The sequence below is a fragment of the Scyliorhinus torazame genome, chromosome 13 (assembly GCF_047496885.1).
Source record: "Scyliorhinus torazame isolate Kashiwa2021f chromosome 13, sScyTor2.1, whole genome shotgun sequence".
Classification (NCBI taxonomy): Eukaryota; Metazoa; Chordata; class Chondrichthyes; order Carcharhiniformes; family Scyliorhinidae; genus Scyliorhinus; species Scyliorhinus torazame.
In genome coordinates this window covers 17,939,628-17,965,141 of record NC_092719.1, presented here as the reverse complement: position 1 = coordinate 17,965,141, position 25,514 = coordinate 17,939,628, and the positions used below count along the sequence as shown (strand labels likewise).

The 25,514-nt window shown below is 41.8% G+C and overlaps 1 protein-coding gene across 1 annotated transcript in view; it reads left to right on the top strand.

The window, feature by feature from the left end:
• Positions 1–25,514, top strand: part of chchd3a (coiled-coil-helix-coiled-coil-helix domain containing 3a) — a 344,371-nt gene that overhangs the window by 147,655 nt on the left and 171,202 nt on the right. The window contains exon 4 of the mRNA XM_072471116.1: positions 5,284–5,428. Coding sequence (XP_072327217.1) covers positions 5,284–5,428 — 145 coding nt within the window. The remainder of the gene's footprint in view (positions 1–5,283; positions 5,429–25,514) is intronic.

Sequence of the window (25,514 nt, the reverse complement as noted above, 5' to 3'; positions counted from 1 at the left end):
TTTTGATACATGGTTGTAATAAAAATACATTTTTTTTAAACTGTGAATTTTTATAACTGTTATCACACCACGACAAAAGCATTCAAAACACTTTGCACAAAGCATCTTTAAGTTGTATTTACTATGATTTAGATAAACAATTCAACATTTTCTTTGTTGTGCAAACCCAAGATCCCACAAGCTGCAATGAAATTAATAATTTTGTCTGTTTCAATGCTCATCACTGTGGAAACAATGCTAGCCAGGGCGTTATTCCGCTCACCAAGTTTCAGCTTCATACTATCTTCAGTAAATGTGACTATTGTCTTTCGAATGTGGTTTTACTTGACAGTAGACAGAAAAGGAACCTTGAGATAATATGGGTGAGGAAGAATGTTCTGCCCATTCAAGCTTATCCTTGCCACAAAAAAAAAAGAGAATGGTCCATTCCAGATCCCAGCTGTTTATTGAATGACGCCACTGTTTTTGCTTATACAATGTTATGTTTGCTCTTCATAAGTGGGTCAGTGCAGACTCGATGGGCCGAATGGCCTCCTTCGCACTGTATGTTCTATGTTCAATGAAGAACGTATTAACACTGTCAAAATTTGCTAACTTGGGACCTGAAGGGACCAGTAACACATCCCTGGCATGTTTCTCCGCTGAATCATGACTGAACTTGGAAAATCGCTGGACAGATGTTTTGTTTCATTTATTTTTCATTTCTCCACTTCACTTGATCTAATTTCACCGTTTCAATCTTTTTGAATTTAATCGCAATAGTTCCTATTCTTGCTATTTTCCATAGTTGAAATATTCCTGGATCACTACAAACTGTTCAAAAGAGCACGGATTAAATGTTCCCTTTATGATTGTGTTGTGGTGCACTTTTTTTGCCGCAATGAACCAGTTTTGCTAGACCTTTTATAGACTGGTTTGATGTACAAAAAGGGGCACGGAAGGAAATACTTTCAAATATCTGGCACCTTATTACAGCATCAGGATTCTGCAAAGTGTTTTATGACTTTGAATTCTTCTCGGAAATGCAATTATTTATGAGGTAACAGCCAATTTGGGGTCATGAAATTGCCATTTGTGGCAAACGACATGAATGAGCAATTAATTGATCGTCTCTTGGTAGAAGGACACATTGGCCAATATACTGTGCTTCCTTCCACACAATACCATGAGATCTTCAGTATTCACCCCAGCGAGCAGATGGGACCTTGCTTTAAACAATATCAGCCTGTTTCAGATGCTCAGGTCCTTGTGATGGGCGTTGAAGATTCAAACTTGGTACACTGGCAAGTTTCCAATCGACTAAATCAAGCAGGCAGGAATCCCACTTATGCGGGGGCATCCTTAACTCACCAGAAATGTATGAAATGTTTCATCCAACAGCAAGCCTATTTCATTGAAATGAAAATCAAACACTGGTCAGATGTTCAGTCATGAGGGGTTAGAAACTGATATACACCAACAGATGCATCGCAGTAAATGAGATGGCTATTTGGAACCCATGTCATTGTTTCTTTCCCCCCCCCCCCCCCCCCCCCCCCCCCCCAAGCAACCCAAAGTTTTTGGTGCAGGCTGCATGCAAGTTGACTCCTTAATGCATATGTATGGTTGTGCATAAAGAAATTGGTTGTGACCTCTGAAAATGAGTTTGACGGTATGCTGGGTGGAATCCTGTCTGAGTCTTTTTCGCAGATCAGTTCTTCTCAACACTACTTTCTCTTGCCCAAGAACAGTGTTTGAACAAAGGCTGTAATAAGGTCAGGAATTGCATGGTCTTGATGGAACCCAAACTGAGCATCAGTGAGCAGGCTGTTTCTGAGTAAGTGCTGCCTGATAGCACTGTTGTTGGCCGCTTCCATCACTCGGATGATCAAGATCAGACTGAGCGGGTGGTAATTGGCCGGTTTGGATTTGTCCTGCTTTGTGTGAACTGACATACCTGTGCAGATTTCCTGATAGTGGGCAGATGCCAGTGTTGTGGTTGTACTGGAAAGGTTGGCTTGGGGCCTGGTAAGTTCTGGAGCACAAGGCTTCAGTACTATTGCTGGAATGTTATCAGGGCCCACAGCCTTTGAAATGTCCAGTGCCGTCAGCTGTTCGTTGACATCACGTGGACTGAATCAAATTGGATGAACAAAGTCACCTGTAATGCTGGGGGCCTCAGGAAGAGGCTGAGATGGATCATTCACTCAGCACTCCTGGTAGCCAATATCTCCGCCATACCTTTTGCACCTATGTGTTCGACTCCCCGATCATTGAGGATGAATGTTTGTGAGCTGCTTCTTCCAGTTAGTCGTTTGACTGTCTGCCACCATTCACAACTGGATGTGGCGTGGTCAAGCTGAGGGATTTGTATTTGCAGCAAGCGTTCGCCAGTCTGGAGAAGCTGAGGGAGAGGATAGAGCTGCCGAGGGGTAGTGAGTTCAGGTATCTACATGTTCGGGACTATGCGCGAAAGATCTGGAGGGGTTCCCTAGGTTGCCGGGATACACACTGATGGAGCGATTGCTGCTTCCGGATGTGAATGGGGAGGGAAGAATTGGGGTTATATACAAGTGGCTGGGGGAACATGGAGGTAAGCGGGCGGTGAAGATCAAGCAGAAATGGGAAGCGGTGTTGGGAGGGGGGATCAATTGGGGAGTATGGAGTGAGGTACTGCGAAGGGTAAACGGGACCTCCTGTGCAAGGATGAGCCTGATACAGTTTAAGGTGGTGCACAGGGTGTATATGACTCGGGCGAAAATGAGTGGATTCTTTCGGGGGGTAGCGGATGAGTGTGAGAGGTGTGGGCGGGGGCCAGCGAATCACGCACACATGTTTTGTGGGTTGTGGAAAGTTGGAAAGATTCTGGGCAGGATTGGTCGCAATCTTAGCCAGTGGCTGGGGATCATGCAGGTAAGCGGGTGGTGAAGATCAAGCAGAAATGGGAAGCGGAGTTGGGAGGGGAGATCAATTGGGGAGTACGGAGTGAGGTACTGCAAAGGGTAAACGGGACCTCCTCTTGTGCAAGGATGAGCCTGATACAGTTTAAGGTGGTGCAGAGGGTGCATATGACTCGGGTTAAAATGAGTGGGTTCTTTCAGGGGGTAGCAGATGAGTGTGAGAGGTGTGGGTGGGGACCAGTGAATCACGCACGCATGTTTTGGGATTGTGGAAAGTTGAAAGATTCTGGGCAGGAGTGTTCGCAATCTTAGCCAGGATAGTGGAGGAGGAGATTGCCACCCTTTGGTGGCAATATTTGGGGTTTCAGAGAAGCCGGTGCTCATGGAAAGGAGGAAGACCGATGTTGTGGCCTTCGCCTCTCTGATTGCACGGCGGCGAATTTTGCTGGAGTGGCGGTTGTCATCACCACCGGGGTAGCGGATTGGTTGGGTGACCTGTACGCCTTCCTGCGATTGGAGAAGGTAAAGTATGAGTTAAGGGGCTCAGCAGGAGAGTTTGAGAAAAGATGCGGGATGTTTGTGACCGTGTTTGAGTAGCTGTTTGTCGGTGGGAGGTGGGTGATGGGGTGGGGGGAGGGAGGAGGGTGTAAAGGGGGAAATATCTGTACAGACTGTATAGTTGATTGTTGGGAAGTATGTCTCCCGGGGTGTTTATTGGCTGTAACCTGCTTTGATGCATGTTTGTAATAAAATACATTTTTTTTTAAACGACAACTGGATGTAGCAGAACTGGAGAGCCGACATCTGATCTGTTGCGAGTGGGATCACTTAGCTCTGTCTATCGCAAATTGGTTTTGCTGTTTGGCATGCAAGTAGTCCTGTGTTGTAGCCTCATCAGGTTGACATCTCATGGGTGGATATGCCTGGCCATGAGATTACAGATTGTGGTTGAGTACAATTCTGCTGCTACAGCTGCACCTCATGGATACCCAGTTTTGATTTGCTCGGACAAAAGCAAATTACTACGGATGCTGGAATCTGAAACAAAAACAGAAAATGCTTGAAAATCTCAGCCGTGTCTGTTAGCATCTGTGGAGAGAGAACAGCACTAACACTTCGAATCTGGATGACTCTCGGCTAGAGCCGTTACGTTAGCTCTGTTCTCGCTCCACAGATGCTGTCAGATCCACTGAGTTTCTCAAGAATTTTCTGTTTTTGTTTGATTTGCTCGATCTATTTGAAATTCTTCCCATTTTGCACCATGGTACTGCCATGCAATACTGGTGACACAACCAGAAACGCAGTACAAAAGAAACTGGCCTTTTTGGCTGTGCAATTTTGTACAGAGAGAGCAATTTTTACTGTGTTGAATTGAGGTGAAAAGTTTTTTTTAATTTCTCCTCCGTATCAAGGTAATCCTGTAAAAGGCTCACTTATCTATTTTCCAAAAATGGCATGAGCAGATATTGGTGAGAGGCCAGTATAACTATGTCATGGTTGCACTGAAATGGATTTATCAGCAACCAGGATGATTGGATTGGATTTGGTTATTGTCATGTGTTCCGGGGTACAGTGATAAGTATTGTTCTGCTTGCAACTCAGTTGGATCATTCCGTACATGAAAAGAAAATACATAATAGGGCAAACATAAAACACACAATGTAAGTACATAGGCACATGCATCTGGTAAAGCATACAGGAGTGTAGTGCTACTCGGTAGAGAAGATTTCTGAAGAGATCATAAGAGAGTCGTTTAGGAGTCCGGTAAGAGCGGGGAAGAAGCTGCTTTTGAATCTGTTAGTGCGTGTTCTGAGACTTTTGTATCTCCTGCCCGATGGAAGAAGTTGGAAGAGTGAGTACGTCGGGTGGGAGGGGTCTTTCATTATGCTGTCCGCTTTCCCAAGGCAGCGGGAGGTGTAGATAGAGTCGATGGATGGGAGGCAGGTTCGTCTTATGGAGTGGGCAGTGTTCACGGCTCTATGTAGTATCTTACGGTCTTGGGCCGAGCAGTTGCCATACCAGGCTGTGCTGCAGCCAGATAGGATGCTTTCTATGGTGCATCTGTAAAGGTTGGTAAGAGTCAATGTGGACATGCCGAATTTCCTTAGTTTCCTGAGGAAGTATAGGTTGTCAGAACCTGTAGCTAATAATGCCACATGGCATGTGCCGAAGAAACAGATACTGAAACCTATGATGGTGATGACATGAGGAGGAGACCAAGTGGTCTTCACTACTTGGTATATTTGGTAGAAACTGACTGCAAAGATTTCTCTTGGTTACAGATCCACCGTATTTTTTATTTTTGAAGTGCTGATGCTCAAATAAGTCTTAAGATGGCCTTTGATATTTATGTAGTTTTAAATGGTCACATATTTTTCTTTGCCTTCCTTGTTTTCAAACACAGACTTGAAAATGATAAACGATACGTCCATGATGAAATTAGCAAGATTCTCGAACGCGAACGAGATGCAGCAAGTGATAGTCTAATAAAAACTGTAATACGGGAGAGAGCGCTGACTGAAGAGGAACGCGTGAAAGCCAAGCATGCTGTAAGTAGACTGATAACCTTAGCTTACGGATTTATCATCTGGCTTTAGAATTATATACTCTAATTAGAAGAAAATTGCTGTCAGTGCTCATGGTTTAATATGCTATTTCAAAAATGTGTAACATCAGATAATAGGAGCCTTCACATATTATAAAATCCATTCCACTGACTCCATAGAAAATCTCCAGTAGTCAAGTTATGGGTGAAATCGTCAATAATTGCGGCTGCTGGTATTATTTCGGCAAAATGGTATTCATTGCTGTTGGGTCTGTGTTGGCAGACATGCTGTACTTTGCAAATTTCTCCCCTGAAAATTAGCTTGCATACAATTTGGTAAAGTCTTGCTTCAGGGCGAACTAAAATTTTCAGCATGTTTGTTGGGTAGAATGGGCAATATTAATGATATTGTCCATCACCATTCATGACTGCATGTGTTAGGAAATGGATCTGATCTGTTGGTTGCGGGATGGTATCGTCTTTCTATCACATGCTGCTTCAGTTGTTGAGCATACACATAATCCTGTGTTGTGGCTTCACCAGGTTGGCACCTGTTTGTCAGTCTGTCTGGTCCTACTCCTGGCATGCTCTCCACACCTCATTGAGCCAGAATTGATCTCTCTCTGGCCTTATAATGGTAGAGTGACAGGTATGCTGGGCCATGAGGTTTGCATGGATGCCAGTTTTGAGCTGCTAGATCAATTACGAATCAACTCCATTTAACATAGTGGCATTGCCACACAACATGGTTTCATAAGTGTGAAGACAGGACTTTACCTGCACACGGATTGTGCGATGGCAACACACATCAAAGCTGTCATGGATAAATGCACCTGTGGTGGGTAGATTGATGAGGTCAGATAGGTTTTTCCTCCTCTTTGGTTCCCTCATCACCTGCCACAGACTCAGTGTGGCAGCTATGTCTTTGGGCTCAGTCAGCAGTGGTGTTAATGAACCACTCTTGGTGATGAGCATTGAAATTCCCCAACCAGAGTGCATTCTGTGTCCCTACTAGCCTCAATGCTTCTTGCAAGTGGTGTCCAACATGGAGGAGTACTTAATTCATTAGCTGAGGGAGGGCAGGCAGTACCTGGTAATCAGCAGGAGATTTCTTTGCCTATGTTTGACCTGATGCCATCAGACTTCATGGAAGTCAATGTCGCTACTGTGTACTGCTGTGAGCCACCTGTGGTGGATCTGGCCTGTTGGTGGAAAACAACATACCCAGGGACAGTGATAGTGTCTGAGATCTTGTCTGAGAGTTATGATTTGGTGAGTATGACGATTTCAGTCTTTTGCTTGACTAGTCTTTGCAACAGCTCTCCCAATTTCGGCACATGCCCGTTTATGTTAGGAAGGAGGATTTTCAGGGTAAACGGAGCTTGGTGTGCCATTGCCGTTTCCAGTGCCTAAGTCAATGCTGGGATATCTGCGTTCCTCTAATTCTTGTCCCTTTAGCACCTGATTTTAATTGCTCCATCGGTGGTGGCTCCGTCTTGAGGTGCCTCTGCCCAAAATTCTGGAATACCCTTTCTATACCTCTCTTCCTCTGTAACTCTCTTACCTCCTTTAAGACGCTCCTTAAACTTTTGATCATCTTACCTAATGTCTCCTCATGTGGCTTCATGTCCGATTTTCTTTTATGATGTTCCCATAAAGTACTTTGGTACATTTGATTTATGACATGAAAGACGCAGTATAAATACAAATGTCATCATTGTTACACATTTGTTAGTTTCTGTGCTCCCGCATCCTTTGTCTTATAGTCATCCTATTTCATCACAACATGGTTTCTAACCAGCCGAACTGAAGCAGACATTCTGTCTGACTTGACATCAAAGCAGTAGAATTGGCAAAAGTCATTATAGAATCGACAGCCATCACTTCTAAATATTACCTTTCAAGGTTTTTATTTAAACCCGGTTGTGAAAGAAGCATTTCCTGAGTAAATATCAGAGTTTGTGCAGAGACATCTTCAGACCAGTCACTGGTCCAGTGTTAGATTCACTGCAATCAATTCAACAAGTCAGTTGTTATTTTAAACCCTATCATGAAATGTTTTTTTCCCTTGCCCATTTTATTTTACCCCTCCTTCCCCAACAACGTTCCTAGGAATTATGAGTAATGTGTTGGGATTACCCATAATGATCTTTCCGTGAAGAATTGATCTATTTTATCCTTCAGAGGTTTATGTAAAACACCATTAGCTTGTTTTATCCTGTCAGAAAAAAACTGATTTATTAAAATTGTCTAGCTATTTGTATGCTTCAAGAATTTTATTGCAAGTGTATGTGATGCATACAATGTTGTGAATCTCTTTTTTTTTAAATATGTGCATAACTTGTGAATTCCAAATTGAGTGACTTCTGATATTTGGCATTTCCACCTTCAGGCTATTTTCTGTGTTGGTTTCAGACAGCTATTAACTTTGCCACTCTGACCTGCCAATAGACCCCTTTGTAGAAAGTCATTCCTGAAGTGATTGGTAGCTGACATCATTCACCCCCCCCCCCCCCCCCCCCACCCTTAAAAACACACACTTAAATATAATTGTGCTTTTTTTTTGGTCAATTTCGTCTTGTTGATTGCACTTGAAGGGTCAACTCACACAGTTCAAAACACCAGCAAGCTTGAAAAAAGTAGGACAGAAGGCCAACTAAATCAGAAAGCAGTGGTTAAGTAATGCCAAGTTTGTATGATTGACTGAGGGCATTCACATTTGAATGATTGATTAGGCAAATTGTGTAAAAAGCAGGCCAGGGACATAGTGGTTCCAATTCTCTCTTGCGTTCGGCTGGCTTGCCAAATTTGTCAATCACAGCTTTAATTTCTCCAATTAATGTTTTAAAAGAAGAATAAATACTATTGTTGAATTCTATGCCAGTACTGCTCTTCTGTAAAAATGACTTCAAGTATCATTGCCTAACTTAGGGCAGCATGGTGGCACAGTGGTTAGCACTGCTGCCTCATGTCAGCGAGGACCCAGGTTATATCTCAGCCATGGGTTACTGTCCGTGTGGAGTTTGCACATTCTCCCTGTGTTTGCGTTGGCCTTGCTCCCACAACCTGAAGATGTGCAAGGTAGGAGGATTGGCCACGTTAAATTGCCCCTTAATTAGATTTTGTTTTTAAAGTATCATTGCCGAACTTCATATAAGAGATGTTGCAGTGGTTGCTGAACAGCATTTGAAAAGTCGTATGATAACGGGTAAAGCAAGAAAGAAAATCCATAGATTTTCACTGCCTCATGCAAAACATTCTAGTCAGGTTGAACTTTTGCAAGCAAATTAACAATTTCCCAGCAAATGTAGGGCCCTTTCGTAAGCCATATTGTATTGACATAACATCACTTGAGTCCCAATAAATGGTGAATAAAGTCAGCACCAAACAGAAATCCATATTCAGGAAAATACAGAATACCGTTTAACACCACCTCGGTGTAATAATCCTATATTTCCAGGTGGACTAGCTGCTCTAGTGATTTGGTGAAATGAACCGTCATTAAATCATTGCAAGTTAGAAAATAGCTTTATTAAGCTGCTGACGTTTCAAGCTGACTTCTTTCAAAAACAAATTGAATGCAGGGTTGTCAAATTTGAGGTACATTCATCTCATAATGAAACTGAATTGTACCTGCACATGCATACTGGGAGTCTTGTAAAACATTTTTTGGGCTGTATCAAGTGCATTGAGCAGTAATAGTGGATGAGAAGCATTGGGGCTGAAGGTACGTGGGCTTCTCTCACTCAGCCTTCATAATTTAGTGTGATGAATGTAGGGATTTCTGATATATTGTATTTTATGTTTTTGATGCAGTAAGGGTTAAAACCCTGGGTCAGTGTGTGAATGACTGCTGCAGTAGTGTTTTTAAAATTCTGATTTAAAAGGCAACTATGTTTTGGGGGGGTGTAATTAAAGCATTGTAAAAGTTTGGGCTAATGGATTTTTGTTGGGAATAAAATGGTTCCGTGTAGGGTATTTAATTAGAGACATTGTGCTTCAGCTTGGTCAGATGGATGTAACACGTGGAGGGGCTAGAGTATCAGGGATTTTGCAGACAAGAAGGCATTTCAGTTGGGAGTTGAAAGTCAAACCATGAAGACAGTTTCTGAATGCTTTAGCCTGAGATCCTGCATTGTACTGACAGGAATCGGGTCTATCTCGCAACAAAAGTCTCAAAGAACATCTCTTGAGCAAGTATGCCCGGATTAACTAACTGCATTTAAAAGTGGATTGAGAGTTGAGATGGTTTTACTGTTTGAGGGGAATGAAGGTAGCAGGTAAGGGCGTTACTGTATTGATTAGCATTTTTTCTGGGGTAATTTAAGTTTTCTTTCTTGTGTGATGATCAAGATATTTTAATACTGTGTTAGTAATAACGTTTGTTTCAATATACCACATCCCTATTTTGCGTGAAATCACTCCTGGAGCGAGGTATCCTTTCCTCACAATCTTACAAAAGTATCCTAGCAACTGTTGGGGTCTGGTCCAGGATTTTAAAAGAATCTTGGTTTGAAAGGTTGGGTGCCAGGGGTGCAATTAAAGCATCATAGAAAGCTGGGGTTAATGGAACGTTGTTCTGATTAAGGGGATTCCCTGTGGAGTTAATTAGATTTCAGCTTGATAAAGTGATGGCTCCACCTGGTAATGACCAGATATCAGGCATTTTGCAGGAAAAAACGATTCCGTTATGAGTTGAATGAAGCTGTGACCAGAAGGCAAGCAGTTTGCTCTCACTGCAGTTCAGTTAAAATAGATTAACAGTCTTTAAAGTAATGCAGACTCGTCTGAGAACAAGGGGAGCTGAAACAGCAGCTGAAGAAATATGGCCAGGGTTTCTGCATGGTTCTGACAGGAGTCAGATCATTTATTTAAAGCAGTGCCAAAGATATTTCCTTCACAAAGAACATCTCGATAAAGCAGGTATTCCTAAGTGCCAATGATTTAACAGTGGATTGAAAGCTGAGATAGCTTTTTCCTTGTTGTTTATGTAGAATAAAGATAGCAGTGGTATTGTATTCATTGTATTGAGTGATCTTGTTTAAGCGGTAATTGTAAGCTGTTTTCGCATGTGATGTTAAACATATTTAATAATAATAATTGCTTATTGTCACAAGTAGGCTTCAATGAAGTTACTGTGAAAAGCCACTAGTCGCCACATTCTGTCACCTGTTCGGGGTGGCTGGGGAATTGAACGCAGCGCTGCTGGCCTTGTTCTGCATTACCAGCACACTGTGCTAAACCAGCTGTTGGTAATAAAGTTTGTTTTAATATACCATATCCCTATTTTGTGTGTAATCACCCCTGGAGAGAGGTATCCTTTCCCCTCAGTCTTATGAGATTCAAATAAAATATTACGTTTTCTGTCCAGAATGCAAGACACTGTTGGGATCTGGTCCGCGACCGTAATATTTGTCAGAAGATCAGTGGAAATGTTGGACATTCAGTCAAGCAGAGGAGATAATTAAGATGGGAGGAGGAGATTATACCAAAATGATGCATGGGGTTGAGAGACTTCAGTAATAATAGTAATCTTTATTAGTGTCACAAGTAGGCTTACATTAATACTGCAATGACGTTCCTGTGAAAATCCCCTAGTCACCACACATCGGCGCCTGTTCGGGTACACCGAGGGAGAATTCATAATGTCCAGTTCACCTAACAAACACGTCTTTTCAGGATTTGTGGGAGGAAACCGGAGCACCCGGAGGAAACCCACGCAGACATGGGGAGAACGTGCAGACTCCACACAGACAGTGATCCAAGCCAGGAATCGAACCCGGGTCCCTGGTGCTGTGAAGCGATAGTGCTAACCACTGTGCTACTGTGCCGCCCATGTGAAGTTTGAAGTTTGTTCTCTTTAGATTGGGGAAAGCGAGGTCAAATTTAATAGAGATATTCAAAATGATCAAGGATCTTGATAGAATAAAAAATAAACTGTTTCCTCTGGTAGGTGGACTAAGGGGACAGATTCAAGATTCATGACAAAAACTAAGGAGAGGTGAGAAATTTGTTATGAGTCGAGTTGTTGGGACCCGAGGGGGGTGGTGGAAGCAGATTCAGTGGCAGCTTTCAAAGGAAATTTGGAAAGGAAACTATTGTAGGGCTTTGGGGAAGAGGTACGATAATGCGATTAATTCCTAAGAATTCCTCTTCCTAAGAACCAGCACAGACATGAAGAATTGAATGGCTTCTTTTGTGCTGTGATTCTGTGAAAATCTTATGAAGAGAATTGGAGATACTACTGGAAAGTAGTAAGTTATTGCCAGACAAGTTGCCTGATAACGTACAAGGGCAAAAGTGTGCCACAACCTCAATTAGCTGCAAGGGCAGTCAAGAACAAATGGGCATTGTTCAGTGAAAGCAAAAATCTATGCCAGTGCCCAGTTTCACCTGTCGTTCACAATGTTGCATTGAATATATCTTCATTGTAGATCTGTGCAAAAGGCTACAATAATGCATAAACATAAGGGTGCCATTAATTACCATGGTAACACAGATGCATAACCAACACTGAAGTACAGTCATAGTTAAATCAAATGGATCTCTTTGGTTTGGCAATTTAATACAAAAGTATTTGTCTCTCCTTTGTGGTATTTGTTTCAGTGTTGCCTTTCATATGATTCTAATTTAATCTATTAGCTTCTAAATCAATTGTTATTAATCTTGATAAAATTGCTATCTGCGCTCATGCTTAAACTGATGTGATAAAAGGTTTCAAATTTCTATCACTTACATCTCTCAACACAGAGAATTAACTTGGCTCGGGCACAAAATTGAAGCTTATTTCCAGAGAACCGGTTGAAAACGTTGTGCTGTGTAATGATAGCATGCCAACGCACTGATGGCTCATCGTCACATTTTTCAATAGAGTTAAATGCTTTTGCATCGGTTAAGTAAAAGGATATGGAGACCAGACAATTGAAGATCAATAGTTTGTGTACAGCTGACCACAGGTAAACAGTTTCCTGACGCCAGTGTCAAAGCCCCATGCCCTGCATCACGTACAATCCTTACAGTGCAGAAGGTGGCCATTCAACCCATTGATCCTTCACCGACCCTCCGAAAGAGAACCTTACCTACCGCCACTTGCCCACCCTCTCCCCGTAACCCCACCTAGCTTGCACACCTTTGGACTACGGGAGGAAATCAGAGGAAACCCAGGCAGGCAAGGGGAGTACGTGCAAACACCACACAGATGGTCTCCCAACGCCGGAATGGAAGCCAGGTCCATGGTGCTGTGAGGCAGCTGTGCTAACCACTCTGCTACTCTCACTGACTGTGCAGCATTGTTTCTTCCACACCTTTCTGAAGCACCACCTTTCAGTACTTCATCCAGATAGCAATTCTTAACATACGTGTTGTCAACTACTTCTGGTAGCTTAGTAATGTACCACATGCAGCAAATATGCATTGATCAATTCGGGGTCTACTTAAAAATAAATCACACTTAACTGGTCAGTCCACTGCTGAATCTTACTACGAGGCAAGTAGCACATTGAATCACTGAACAGGTAACAACAGACCTGTGGTGCAAATGAACAGATGAGCTGATGTATTCTCTTTTGGTGGGCATCTTGGTCCTAACTAGTTCTAACTGTAACTTGGAAACAAAATATACTCTTAAGTTGTATATTTTTGGCTCCATTTCCCTGAATTTTCTGCAAAGGTTTAATCCTCATGTATATTATTACACGTTCTTAATATTTGTAACATGGTTCAAGGATTAATTTTTTTAATGTTGGCGTTCTTGGTGCTGGTGAAATGGGACGTTTTCTCATTTTGAGTATCTTGTGTCAGGCATCCCAGGTCAGTTAAATAGCACTTACAGATACAATAAAGTATCCAGCCAGTGGTCTGTTAAGTGAGTTGCCAATTGCGGCTGAATGAAATGAGAGTTGTGGGCTGACGCTGCCTGTGCTCCTTTCACACAGCATCATTACAATTAGTGGACAGAGAAGACTTTCAACCTATGGCTTGATTTGAATCCATGTACCAGAGACCAGAGTTTCGCCCATTGCTTCATCACCCAGTCTCCAGTAAGAGGCGATTTCCTTGACATATCTGGTCATTATGATTTTTAGGTGGTAAGTAAAATACATCTGAAACATTGAAATAAAAACAGAAAATTCTGTATAGACCCATCAGGTCTGGTAGCATCTGTGGAGAGAGGAACAGAGTTAAGGTTTTGAGTCCTGTTCAGAGCTGAAGAAGGGCAGTAATATGATGGATCATACAGTTAGAGAGTGTGGTAGAGAAGTTTGAGCAGAATAGAAGGTTAGGATAGGTGAGAGCTCAGGAGAGATTGACGAAGATGTCCTGGACACAAGACAAATTATTTCACATCACGGGTGCATACGACAGCAGAGTTGTGTAACCACATAGATGCAAAATCATGAGAGAGTCTCCATTCAGTTCATGTTTTTCTTAAAAGTCAAATTTCTGTTTGTTTATGAAACCTTTTTTTAAAAAAAAAAAAGACCTATTTTATTATGTTTTGGACTGCATCAGATTTGTATGTGTGACACTAGTGTGTTTATACTCTTGTCCAAAGTAGCATGTTTGTACTGTAATGTCAATACTTCATTGCGTGCCATTGCCGAAGATGTGTGTAAGATTTCTGCCTTCACCCGCTGCATATTCAGATTAATAGACTTTTATCCTTTGCATTTAAGTTAATCTTCATCATTCAAGTGAGTAATCTCAGCAATTCAACCTGTCACCTGTAATATAGCAAGCCTTTAACATTTGCTTAATGGCACAAAAGTCACTCCGTCCGAGGCTTCTATGGAGGAGAATAAAAAATACATTTATCGGTGGCACAAAAGAATCCAATTGTATGAAAGGACAAACCCAGATGAAGGGAAAAAATACAAACAAACCCAGAAACTTTGAGGAAATTGTGCTGTTGATCAAAGAATACAGTTTATCTCCTCCACTGAGACTGATCAAATTCTTTTGACGAATTGAGATATAACTGAGTAGGACATTCAACCCGTCGAGCCTGCTCTGCCATTTAGCAGCAAAATACTTTTCACTGTATCTTGGTACACCTGACAAACAAATCCAATCCAAAATGATCATGGCTGATCAGATGTTTTAATGACTTTTACACCCTCTATCCCCGTAATCCTTCACGTTATTGTTAATCAGAAATCGATCAATCTCCGCTTTAAGCAGACACAATGGCTGAGCTTCCCTCTGGGGTAGGGAATTCCAAAGATTCGTAACCCTCTGTTTAAATAAATTTCTCCTCATCTCGGTCCCTAGTGTTTGGAAATCATGCCCCCACCCTCCGCTGGTTCTAGACTCTCCAGCTAAGGGAAACATCTACCCTGCATCTACCCTGCCTATCTCTTTAAGTATTTTGTCGGTTTCAAAGAGATCACCTCTCATTCTTTGAAACTCCAGAAAATACAGGCCCAGTTTGCCCAATCTCACTTCATAAGACAGTTCCAGCATCCCAAGAACAAGTTTGGTGAATCTACATTGCGCTCCCTCTATGGCAATAATGTCCTTACTGAGGTAAGGGGAGCAAAACTGCACCTAGTACTCCAGGTGCAGTCTAACCAAGGTTCTGTACAAATGAAGCAAGACCTCACTACTCCTGTACTTCAATCGTCTTGCAATAAAGGCTAACATTCCATGTGTCTTCCTAATAGCTTGCTGCACCTACATGCTAGCCCTCAGTGACTTACAGACAGAAACACCCAGGTCCCTTTGTCAACCTACACCTGATAATTTCTTCCCATTTAGGGAATACTCTGCACATCTGTTCTGTTTATCAAAATGGATTACCTCACATTTTTCCACATTATATTCCATCGCCATGTTCTTGCCCACTCGCAAAGTCTGTCCAAACCCTCCTGTAGCCACTGTACATCTTCCTCACAACACATATTCCCGCCCAGCTTTCATCCGTGAACTTGGAAATACTACATTTGGTCCGCACATCCAAATCATTGACATATATTTAGAACAACAGGGGCCCGAGTACTGATGCTTGCAATACCCCACGCCAGCACGAAAGTGACCGGTTTATTTCTTTTAGAACATTAATTACTCTAAAAAGATGATGATGTACCACACTGTAAATCATCCTTGAAAATTTACGATCCAAGACACTGGACCAAGACCCCAATATTTTAGTTTATTTGAATGACTGTGCAGAAGGAATGATTTGCTCTAGGAGTGATTGCATGAAGGGCTTGGTTATTTTTGAAACTAAACTTTATTGTAACTACAATTCCCCACGGAATTTCATGAAAAGTGAAATCACGAACAGTGAACTTGTACATTCGAGGAGATGATACATGCACAGTGCTACATGGTGTGGATGTATGAAGTTGAGCTCTAGGGAAAAGCTGTTGGTTAAAATGCTTTTCACATTTGCAAGCCATTGTTTTATGTGCTAGATTTGTCAAATCTTATCATTGAATATCGTGATTATGCAACCCTTCAAGCACTTTGAACTAAATGGTTTTAAGTATGGCTTCATTACAGTGCTGCAGGGCAAATAACATGATGAGACAGAGAAAAAAGAAGCGTGGTTCCCAAAGGAGAAGGCGTGTTTACAACCTATTTATTACATACCTCATTTGGCCCATACATCATTTTAATAGAAAATTATTTAGATAATTTTGAAATTGGTCAAGCACACTAGGTCAGGCACACTATTGTTTCAGAAAGTTGTAGCCTGAGGGTTATTATGCTTTTCTGCAGCTTTCTACAGTGAGGAATTAATTATCAATATTGTGATGAAGAATGTGTTAGCCTTTGATTGGGTTTAATGTTAATCTGCATCGGTATTATTTTTTTAGTGGCCGTTTTCTCTCCCAAAGCACTTGGTTCCCCTTAGGAACAGTGCCTAGGCACCAAGCAGCCTGTTCTTGAATGCCATTCTCATATTTTAAGGTAGACCGTGTCAGCAAGCTTTGACTATGGCAAGCATAGTGGCGCAGTGGATTAGCCCTGTTGCCTCACGGCGCTGAGGTCCCAGGTTCGATCCCGGCTCTGGGTCACTGTCCATGTGGAGTTTGCACATTCTCCCCGTGTCTGCATGGGTTTCGCCCCCACAACTCAAAAATGTGCAGTGTAGGTGGATTGGCCACGCTAAATTGCCCCTTAATTGGAAAAAATAATTGGGTAATCTAAATTTTTTTTAAAAGACTATGTCAAGCATTCAAGCTGAGCATACAAACGCGGTTCCAGGAAGGATCATAGGAGGAAGTTGAAGAGTGGGAACTGAGCCTGAAATTCTCAGCCCCAATGTCACCTGGCTGAAAGGAACACCGGCAGATCAATTGCCTTTCAGTCAAAAATGTTAGGGGATGCAATCACGATGGACAGTTCAAAGGGTTGGTAATAATAAAATAAAAATATACTGACTTTATTTCCTATTGAACATTGCATCAGAGGTCCTCATAGAAAATACTCTCTGCACTCTGTATTGAAAGTCCTTCAAATGGCAAAAGATCACGAATGGCTGTAATAAAAACAGAAAATGGTGGATAAACTCAGCAGGTCTGACAGCATCTGTGGCGAGAAAGAGTTAACGTTTCAGATCTAAATGATCCTTCTACAATTCTGTTGATGCTGTTGGACCTCCTGAGTTTATCCAGCCTTTTCTGTTTTTATTTCTGATTTCCAGCATCCACAGTATTTTGCTTTTATCATGAATGGGTAACCTGCCTGCTTAACTGGGCACAAATATTTTGCAAAAGCAAGTTTGCCCTGATAATAGATTCCTTCAGCAAGAGAATAGGCTGTTAGCTCGAGGCATTATGCGATTTTGGAGATATGGCAGGTTGATGGGATTAATGCAACATTTTAGACCTCACAGCTTTTTTCTCCTAAAACCTCAACTCTTTTTTTACATGACAGTATTAGAGGTTTGTATGCTGCTGTTTGAACCGCAACATGTACTTGGAGCTAATATTGAGAGTCGTGAGTATTAGGATCCCAAGATGAGAACCCAGCTGTTTACAATATATAATATTGACTAATAGGTATCTTTGATATTAAAACAAACTTTAAACACATAATCAATCGCATTCGCAACAAAGTAATAGCTTTAGTAACAGTTAAAAAAATTCTTAAATAAAAGGAAAAACTTTAACTTACTCCCTATAAGTGCAACTGTATATATCCAATTAAACAAACCAATATTGTTCAAAGACCACTTATAAATAAAGTTAACAATCGGGTTTACTTTTCTCTGTGTCAAGACCTTGGAGGGAACTTTTCAGGAGCAAACTTAAGACACTTCAGTTACATCATCTCTACCCTAAGCATAAGGCATTATTCTGTCTCCTCCCACAAGGTGTACCATGACCTGGTTATCCACTTTTGTTTATTCTGTCATGGGATAAGGGCACCACTGGTACGTCCAGCATTTGTTGCCCGTCTCTAATTGCCTATGAACTGACTTGACTTGCTAGGCCATTTTTAGAGGGCAGTTTAAGAATCATCTTCATTGCTATGAATCTGGAGTCACATGTAGGCCAGGTTGGGTAAGGATAGCAGATTTCCTTCCCTAAAACAGGTGTTTTCAAACTCAGGATTGCGACCCACAGGTTTCGGGAGGGACGCGGCGCTCGATCGCGGGAGAAACGTCCAATGGCCGCGACCTGCTTTCAAAAATGCGGGCTGCAACAGACCTTTAAGATTGCCAGCCATCTCATGCTGGATCAAACATTGTGCAGGCCCGGAGCCCATCAGGGTGGACCGCCTCCTCCTGACATCAGCGTGTCAGGCCAGTTTCTTTCAGCAAACAATGGAGTCCTCTCAACAGCAGCAACGGCAGAGAGCAGGTCACAGGCCCTGTACGCTGATGTCACATGTTCTGGGCGCGAGAGCGCTTCTTCCATTTTGCAGCTGCTAATTGTGCAAGTGTGGACCTCTGGTGCACAACCCATGAAGAAGAAGCTGAAAACAGGAACAAAGCAACATAAAGATGATTACTTGTGGTATGGGTTATTCATTCTTCCACTGAAAATCAGGACTCAAATTTCATGTGTGTTATATGCAGGAAAGCACTGGCAAATGAAAGTTTAAAACCTTCAAACGTTCAAAGGCATTTAAAGATTAAACATGGCGAGTTCGAGGACAAACCTCTATTTTTTTCAGTGGTTGCAGTGAAATCTTTAATCATAAGCTTAAGTCATTGTCAGAAATGTAACATTGAATAACAAAGTAAGTGACAGCGTGAGGACCAAGCAGGCTCACCTGTCACATTAAAGGTAAGTGAAAATGGTGGGTTGCAAAGGTCAGCCGGCATGGGTCGCGAAGGACGGCCGGCGTCGGTCCCGAAAGATGGCTGCTTGGTAAAAATGGGTCCTGGGCAAAAAGGTTTGAAAAACAGGGCCCTAAAACATATTAATGAGCTAGGTGGGTTTTTATAATAGTTTCATGGTCATCATTATTGAGACTAGCTTTCAATTCCAGATTTTTAAAATTAATTGATGGGATTTGAACCCATGTCCCCAAAGCATTCGTAACAAAATTCATTAGTTAACGCCGCAAATAGAGACAATAGGATATGATTTCATGGTGATTACTGAGGCATAGTTACAAGGAGGCCAGGTCTGGGAATTGAATATCCAGGGGGACTCAGTATTTCGGAAAGATGGACTGTAAATCCCTGATTCAAAAGGGAGGGAGGAAGAACGTAGGAAATTACAGACCGATTAGTTTGACATCAGTTGTTGGGAAATTGTTAGAAACCATTATTAAGGAAGTAATATCAGGACATTTGGAAAGACCAAAAGCAACCCATCAGAGTCAGCATGGTTTTATGAAGGGTAAATCATGTTTGACTAATTTGCTAGAGTTCTTCGAAGATATAACAAGCCAAGTGGATAATGGAGTTCTTGTAGATGTAGTATATCTGGACTTCTGGAAGGCATTTGATAAGGTGCCACGCAGAAAGTTGATACACAAGGTTAGATCACGTGGGGTTTGGGGTAATTTATTAGCTTGGATGGAAGACTAGCTGATGGACAGAAGGCAGTCAGGATAAATGGTCTTTTTCTGGATGGCAAGATGCAGCAAGTGGGGTGCTACAGTGTTCGGTCCTTGGAGCCCCAACTATTTACAATCTGTATTAACCAGGGGCAGAAGATTATATCGCCAAATCTGCAGATGACACTAAAATAGGTGAAATAGTCAGTTGCAACGAGGAAATAAGAACCTTACAAATGGATAGAGATAGGTTAAGTGCATGGGCCAAAATGTGGCAGATAGAGTTTATTGAGGATAAGTGTGATGTCATCCATTTTGGTTGGAAAAATGGAAAGGCAGCTTATTATCTAAATGGGGAGAGACTTGGGTGCTCCGGTGCAGAGGGATCTGGGTGTCCTTGTGCACGAGTTGCAAATGCTAGCATGCAGGTAATAATTTTTTTAAAGCAAATGAAATGTTTGCATTTATAGCTAAAGGAATAGAGTATAACAGTAAGGAAGTGTTGTTGCAACTACACAACGCATTGGTAAGACCGCACCTGGAGTATTGTGCACAGTTTTGGTCCCCTTATTTGAGGAAAGATGCAGAGGCATTGGAGACAGTTCAGAGGAGGGTCCAGATTCATTCCAGTGACATGGGGTTTATCGTATGAAGAGAGATTGAACAGTTTAGGGCTACACTCTAGAGTTTAGAAGAATAAGGAGAGATCAAATTTCTGATAATATGATGATAAAAGAAATGGATAAAGTACACATAGAGCAGATGTTTCCTCTTGTGGGGCATTCTAGAACGAGAGGTCATAGTCTCAGGATAAGTGGTAGCAAATTTAAAACCGAGATGAAGAGAAACTACTTCTCCCAAAGGGTTGTGAATCTGTGGAATTTGCTAACACAGAGTGCGGTGGATGCTGGGACAGTGAGTAAATTTAAGGAGGAGTTGGACAGATTTTTAGTTCGTAATGGGTTGAAGGGTTATGGAGAACAGGCCGAACAATGGATTTGAGGCCGTGATGAGATCAACCATGATCGTATTGAACGGTGGAGCAGGCTCGAGAGGCTAAGTTGCCTACTCCTGCTCCTAGCTCTTCTTGAGTAATAAAGGGATCAGAGGTTATGGAGAGGAGGCAGGAAAACGGGCAAGAGGAACATATATGATTGAATGCTAGAATGGACTCGATGGGCCAAATGGTGTAATTCTGCTCCTTCCTCTTATGGTCTTAAGAGCTGCTCCCTCTCGCTAGTGGAGAGCTGCTGAGCAGATCTCAGGCGAATCAGCTGCTGGGACAGTGTGAAGCCCGTGGGGCATCACTAAGTGCCCTAATTAACATTAGATACCGGTGATGGCCTTGCCGCGTCGGCCAGCTGTTCCGCTCGCGACTGCACTTAGAAACATTTCCGTTCAATCACGCCCCATGTTACATTCCAGAAAGCCTAGTGGTAAATCCTTGTACACTTTTGTTAACCTTTATTGAGAAATACAAACTACAAACATGAACCTCCTAAACAAATAGTCAAGTTTTAGTCTGCTTCTATACATAAGGGCACAAGTGAATCCCAAGTAAATGCCCACCATTTGCGCACAATTCAGATGCAAATATTTCAAATCCAGACTGACCAATTAACATGCAACCATGCTCAATCACCAGCTAAATCATAGGGATGAATCTGGATTCCCTGAATCCGTGAGTGTTTTAATTACTAAATTGTGCTAAGTTGTATCATATGGAAAAGCAACTGGGGCTGGTTTAGCACAGTGGGCGAAACAGCTGGCTTGCAATGCAGAACAATGCTTGCAGCGCGGGTTCAATTCCCGTACCGGCCTCCCCGAACAGGCACTGGAATGTGGTGACTAGGTGCTTTTCACAGTAACTTCATTGAAGCCTACTTGTGACAATGAGCGATTATTATATATTATTATTATTTTTTTAAATTTAAAGTACCCAATTATTTTTTTTTTCCAATTAAGGGGCAATTTAGCATGTCCAATCTATCTACTCTGCACATCTTTGTGTTGTGGGGGTGAGACCCAAGCAAGCACAGGGAGAATGTGCAAACTCCACACAGACAGTGACCCGGGGCGGAATCGAACCCGGATCCTCAGCGCCATTAGGCAACAGTGCTAACCACCACGCCACCTTGCCACCCACAGGCAACTGGTTCTAACTGGTATTCGATTCTTAGAAAAGGAGAATTCCAAGAGAAGCACTCGCAAATTGCACATTTCTTTGGTGGCACAAAGAATCAATACTCCCTGATTGACGAATTTTAGAATTGTCCAGATACCAGTCAGTGGAAGGATTAAGGAGAGACAAAATTAGGTTAAAAGAACCTTTAGCAGATCAAGCTATTGTTGCAGCCGACAAAGTTGAAACAATGGGAAAAGCAATGGGTGAATGAATCCCATGAATGTCCAAGGATAGATGCTTAACGGATTCTTCAGGTGTGATTTGAAGCATTATTATGCAGTGAACTGCTCAAACCAAAAAACAATTTCCTCAAATGACGTGACAAAAGAAGTTCAAGAGGATGAAAAGGATGATGAATAACAGGCTAATCTAGTCGCAAGGACTTTTAATCATCTAATGTAATCACCACGGACTCCTTTAACTGTGCAATACTAGGTAATGTTTGCACTTGTGGTTAAAATGTTAACTTGATTCACTTGTGTAGTGAGCAAAAGATTATGAAGGCACTACTTGATTCAGGTTTGCCGACCGCAACACATTGACGTCACTGAAGAAAGTTGTACTTTGATGTAAAGTAGCTGGAGTAAGCCATTTAATAAATATTGATCAAGTTTCTAGTGAGTTGCCGATGCCATTGAGTAAATGTTGCATGGAAAAGCCGCAAATGAACATTGACATGGAGCATTGCAAGGTAATTATTTTTGGAACGTCACTTGATCTACAGTTTTCCCAGTGGGATGGTATCCCACCTTAAACAAAGTTGAGAGGAGGGGAAATGCCAAAGCTTGTTCGTTGTCTGTCACCATTCCCATCTGTATTGGGTTGACATATTTGGATTGGCACAAACAGTATGGGGCCTCTTTTGTGGTTACAATGTCGATGGTGGGGCATGGTCAGATTATTTGGTGAGTTTTTTTGTGGCAACAGTGGTAGGCCATTGACTCCCTGAAGCCTGTTCTGATGATCTGAATGGAGCAAAAGAAAAAGAGGCTGTCAGCAAGTGCAAGAACAACAACTTTATTAATTTATTTACATAACTTTTCTTTAGTTCCCATTTTTTATTTGTGCTCCTTATTACTTTATCTAAAAATGGAAGCTGTGGTACACCGACATGCCGTCCTGTCTAACTTGGAACATTTTTAAAAAAATATTCGTCATTTGACATGTATATGTAGTAATACCAGGATTTATCAGTTTGCTTCCACATCAGTCATTGGTTTTACTGGAGAGACCCAGGACATTAAAACAGACTAGACCTATTTGTGTCCCATAGCCATTAGAAAGAACAAATTTCTGAATAACATGCTCCTTTCAAATTCAAGTGAGAGCACTTTTCTTTTCTTTCACTCATTGCTGTTGGGCCTTCAGAGCTCATACTTGATTAAGCAACACAACACAGCCCAGCTGAATGAAGAGCTGTCAAGTTCTGTCCCTGTAAATGACACCATGCCAATTCACATGTTGGATTAAACATGTTTGGGTTGACAGAAATCTTTATACAAAAAATATTAGGCGCCTTTAGTGGTTATAAAGTCTGCGGTAGGGGACTGCAGGGTTATTTGGTAGCTGTCAGTCACACATGGATATCTGGGGAAACTATTGATTATGTTGTGATAAAAATTCTGTGCACATTATACATACACTTTCTAAACCTACGGGAAAGAGAAATTATAGCTGACCAAATACTTAACACGTTCATGACTAAATATACGCCTGCTTTCACAGAATCGGCAAGTTACACAACACAGCAGGAGGTAATTCAGACCAGTTTTCTGAAGGGTTCAGTGTGTGACACAGTTCTAATGTATGGAATAACTTATTTTAAATCACGTTGATTGCTCAAGTCCAGGGATTTTTACTCACTTTGACTTTGGTTTTGTGTCAGCTTTGAGCCTTTTAAAATCTAAATCTTCACTATCCTTGATTATTATTTTGTTCCCAATCAACCCATTTAAAAAGCACTGTTTGTTTGGACTGATCTAAATCACGTACCTGCCAGTGATGTGGTCATTACAACAGAGCAATTGCACTTTCTGACTCCTTTCATTCATTCTCAAGCAAGATGGCTTCAGTCAGTGGACAGAATTCTTTCTCCCATTCCAGGAGCTTGTCAACCTGAAATTGCCTTTGTCAGTTCTTTGTCAGTGACGGGCAGAATAATGCTCAATATTAGACCGGTCCACCAGCATTTTAATATTCCTGTTGCTTCAACAAACCCCCTCATGCGATTTCTCCAGTTCAAGTCAGGCTGGCCATTCCCAAAGTCAAGGGAACATGATTCTCCCTTATTAACAATCTGGTAAATTCAGGAGAATTGGTGTAATTATTTCTCTGTTTTATTCACGTTTCTGAATTGCTCTATTTGTATCTGTTCTGTTCTGCAATTAATGGGATTTTTAAAATAGTGGTAACGCTGTTCCTTGCAACAAAGATGTGCACCTGACTGCAATCAAGTTTCTGCAAGTGAAAACATCTCGGATTTCTGTTTCAAAAAATAGAACCTGCATTGGTGGGAGGTGATCTTCATTTAATTTTGTGTCTTTCTGTTGATGCAAAGAGAAGTTGGTTTTCAATTTATATTTGTTCTCTTCCAGCTTCTCTCATTTAAAATGCTGAGCAGCAGCCTGCCATAGAATCACTATAGCTTGTATACCAAGTTCAGTTTCTAAAACCCATTCGTAAGAGACTTTGAAACCTATGAATCATAATAGAATTTACAGTGCAGAAGAGGGCATTCGGCCCATCGAGTCTGCACCGGCACTTGGAAAGAGCACCCTACTTAAGCCCACACCTCCACCCTATCCCCGTAACCCCACCTGACCTTTTTTCTGGGACACTAAGGGCAATTTAGCATGGCCAATCCACCTAACCTGCACATCTTTAGACTGTGGGAGGAAACCGGAGCACCCTGAGGAAACCCACGCAGACACGGGGAGAACGTGCAAACTCCACACAGATTAAAGTTCACAAGTTATATAATCTATAGAGGGCGGCAGGGTAGCACACTGGCCCAAGTGACCCAATCCGGGAATCAAACCTGGGACCATGGAGCTGGGAAGCAACAGTGCTAACCACTGTGCCACCGAGCCGCCCTCTATAGATTATATAACTTGTGAACTTTAATCTGGTCTTCCAGCCAAGACCGCTTAGACCAAGGCTGAGTAACCAGAAGATGAACAGACCGAGATACTTTGCGCTACGTGTTTCGTGCAGGGTTTTATGCTCGCTATCACTTTTGCATCCAGTTACTAGTGTGCTACCGTATATGAATACTATATAGTACATAGTATGTGTACTATATGTTTTAAATATCAAAAGCTCTGGGCAACTTTTAAAATGGTAATTGGTTCAATACTGTAGATCATGCAGGTCACCCACGTATGGTAACTAACAAAAACCCAACTATTATATAGCAAATTGGTGAGTTACTTGAGTTTAAATTTAATTTCCCACTGTAGACTGTTAGACCATACGGCATTGTGATAAAATTTCAACACAACCCATGATGAAATATCTACTAGTCTCCAAACCCATTTCTTTCATACATTTGGGGAAAAATACAGGGAGGAAAAAAAAGGGGAATTGAAGTGAAATGTTAAGAATGTGAAAGATATTTTACAGAAGGACAAAGAGGAGAAAAATGCACAGTAAGTGGTTAAAGGTCAGAGGAGTAGAGATATGTGGGGATTAGGTCACCTGAGAAGTGTTTTATTTTGTTTGCCCTCAGAATGCAGATGACCTTAGTATATTGTATCTATTACTCCTACTTAGTTGTCTCAAGGAAGTAGTGCCTCGGCCAATCTTCAGCTAGTGCAAATTGGTTCATGTTTCCCAATTTTTATGTTGGAATTTCAAGTGGGACCCTACAGCCTATTCGATTGTGCGAACAGCGTTTTGTCTATCTTCAATCTGAATTCCAGAGGTGAGGTGAGAGCGACTGCCC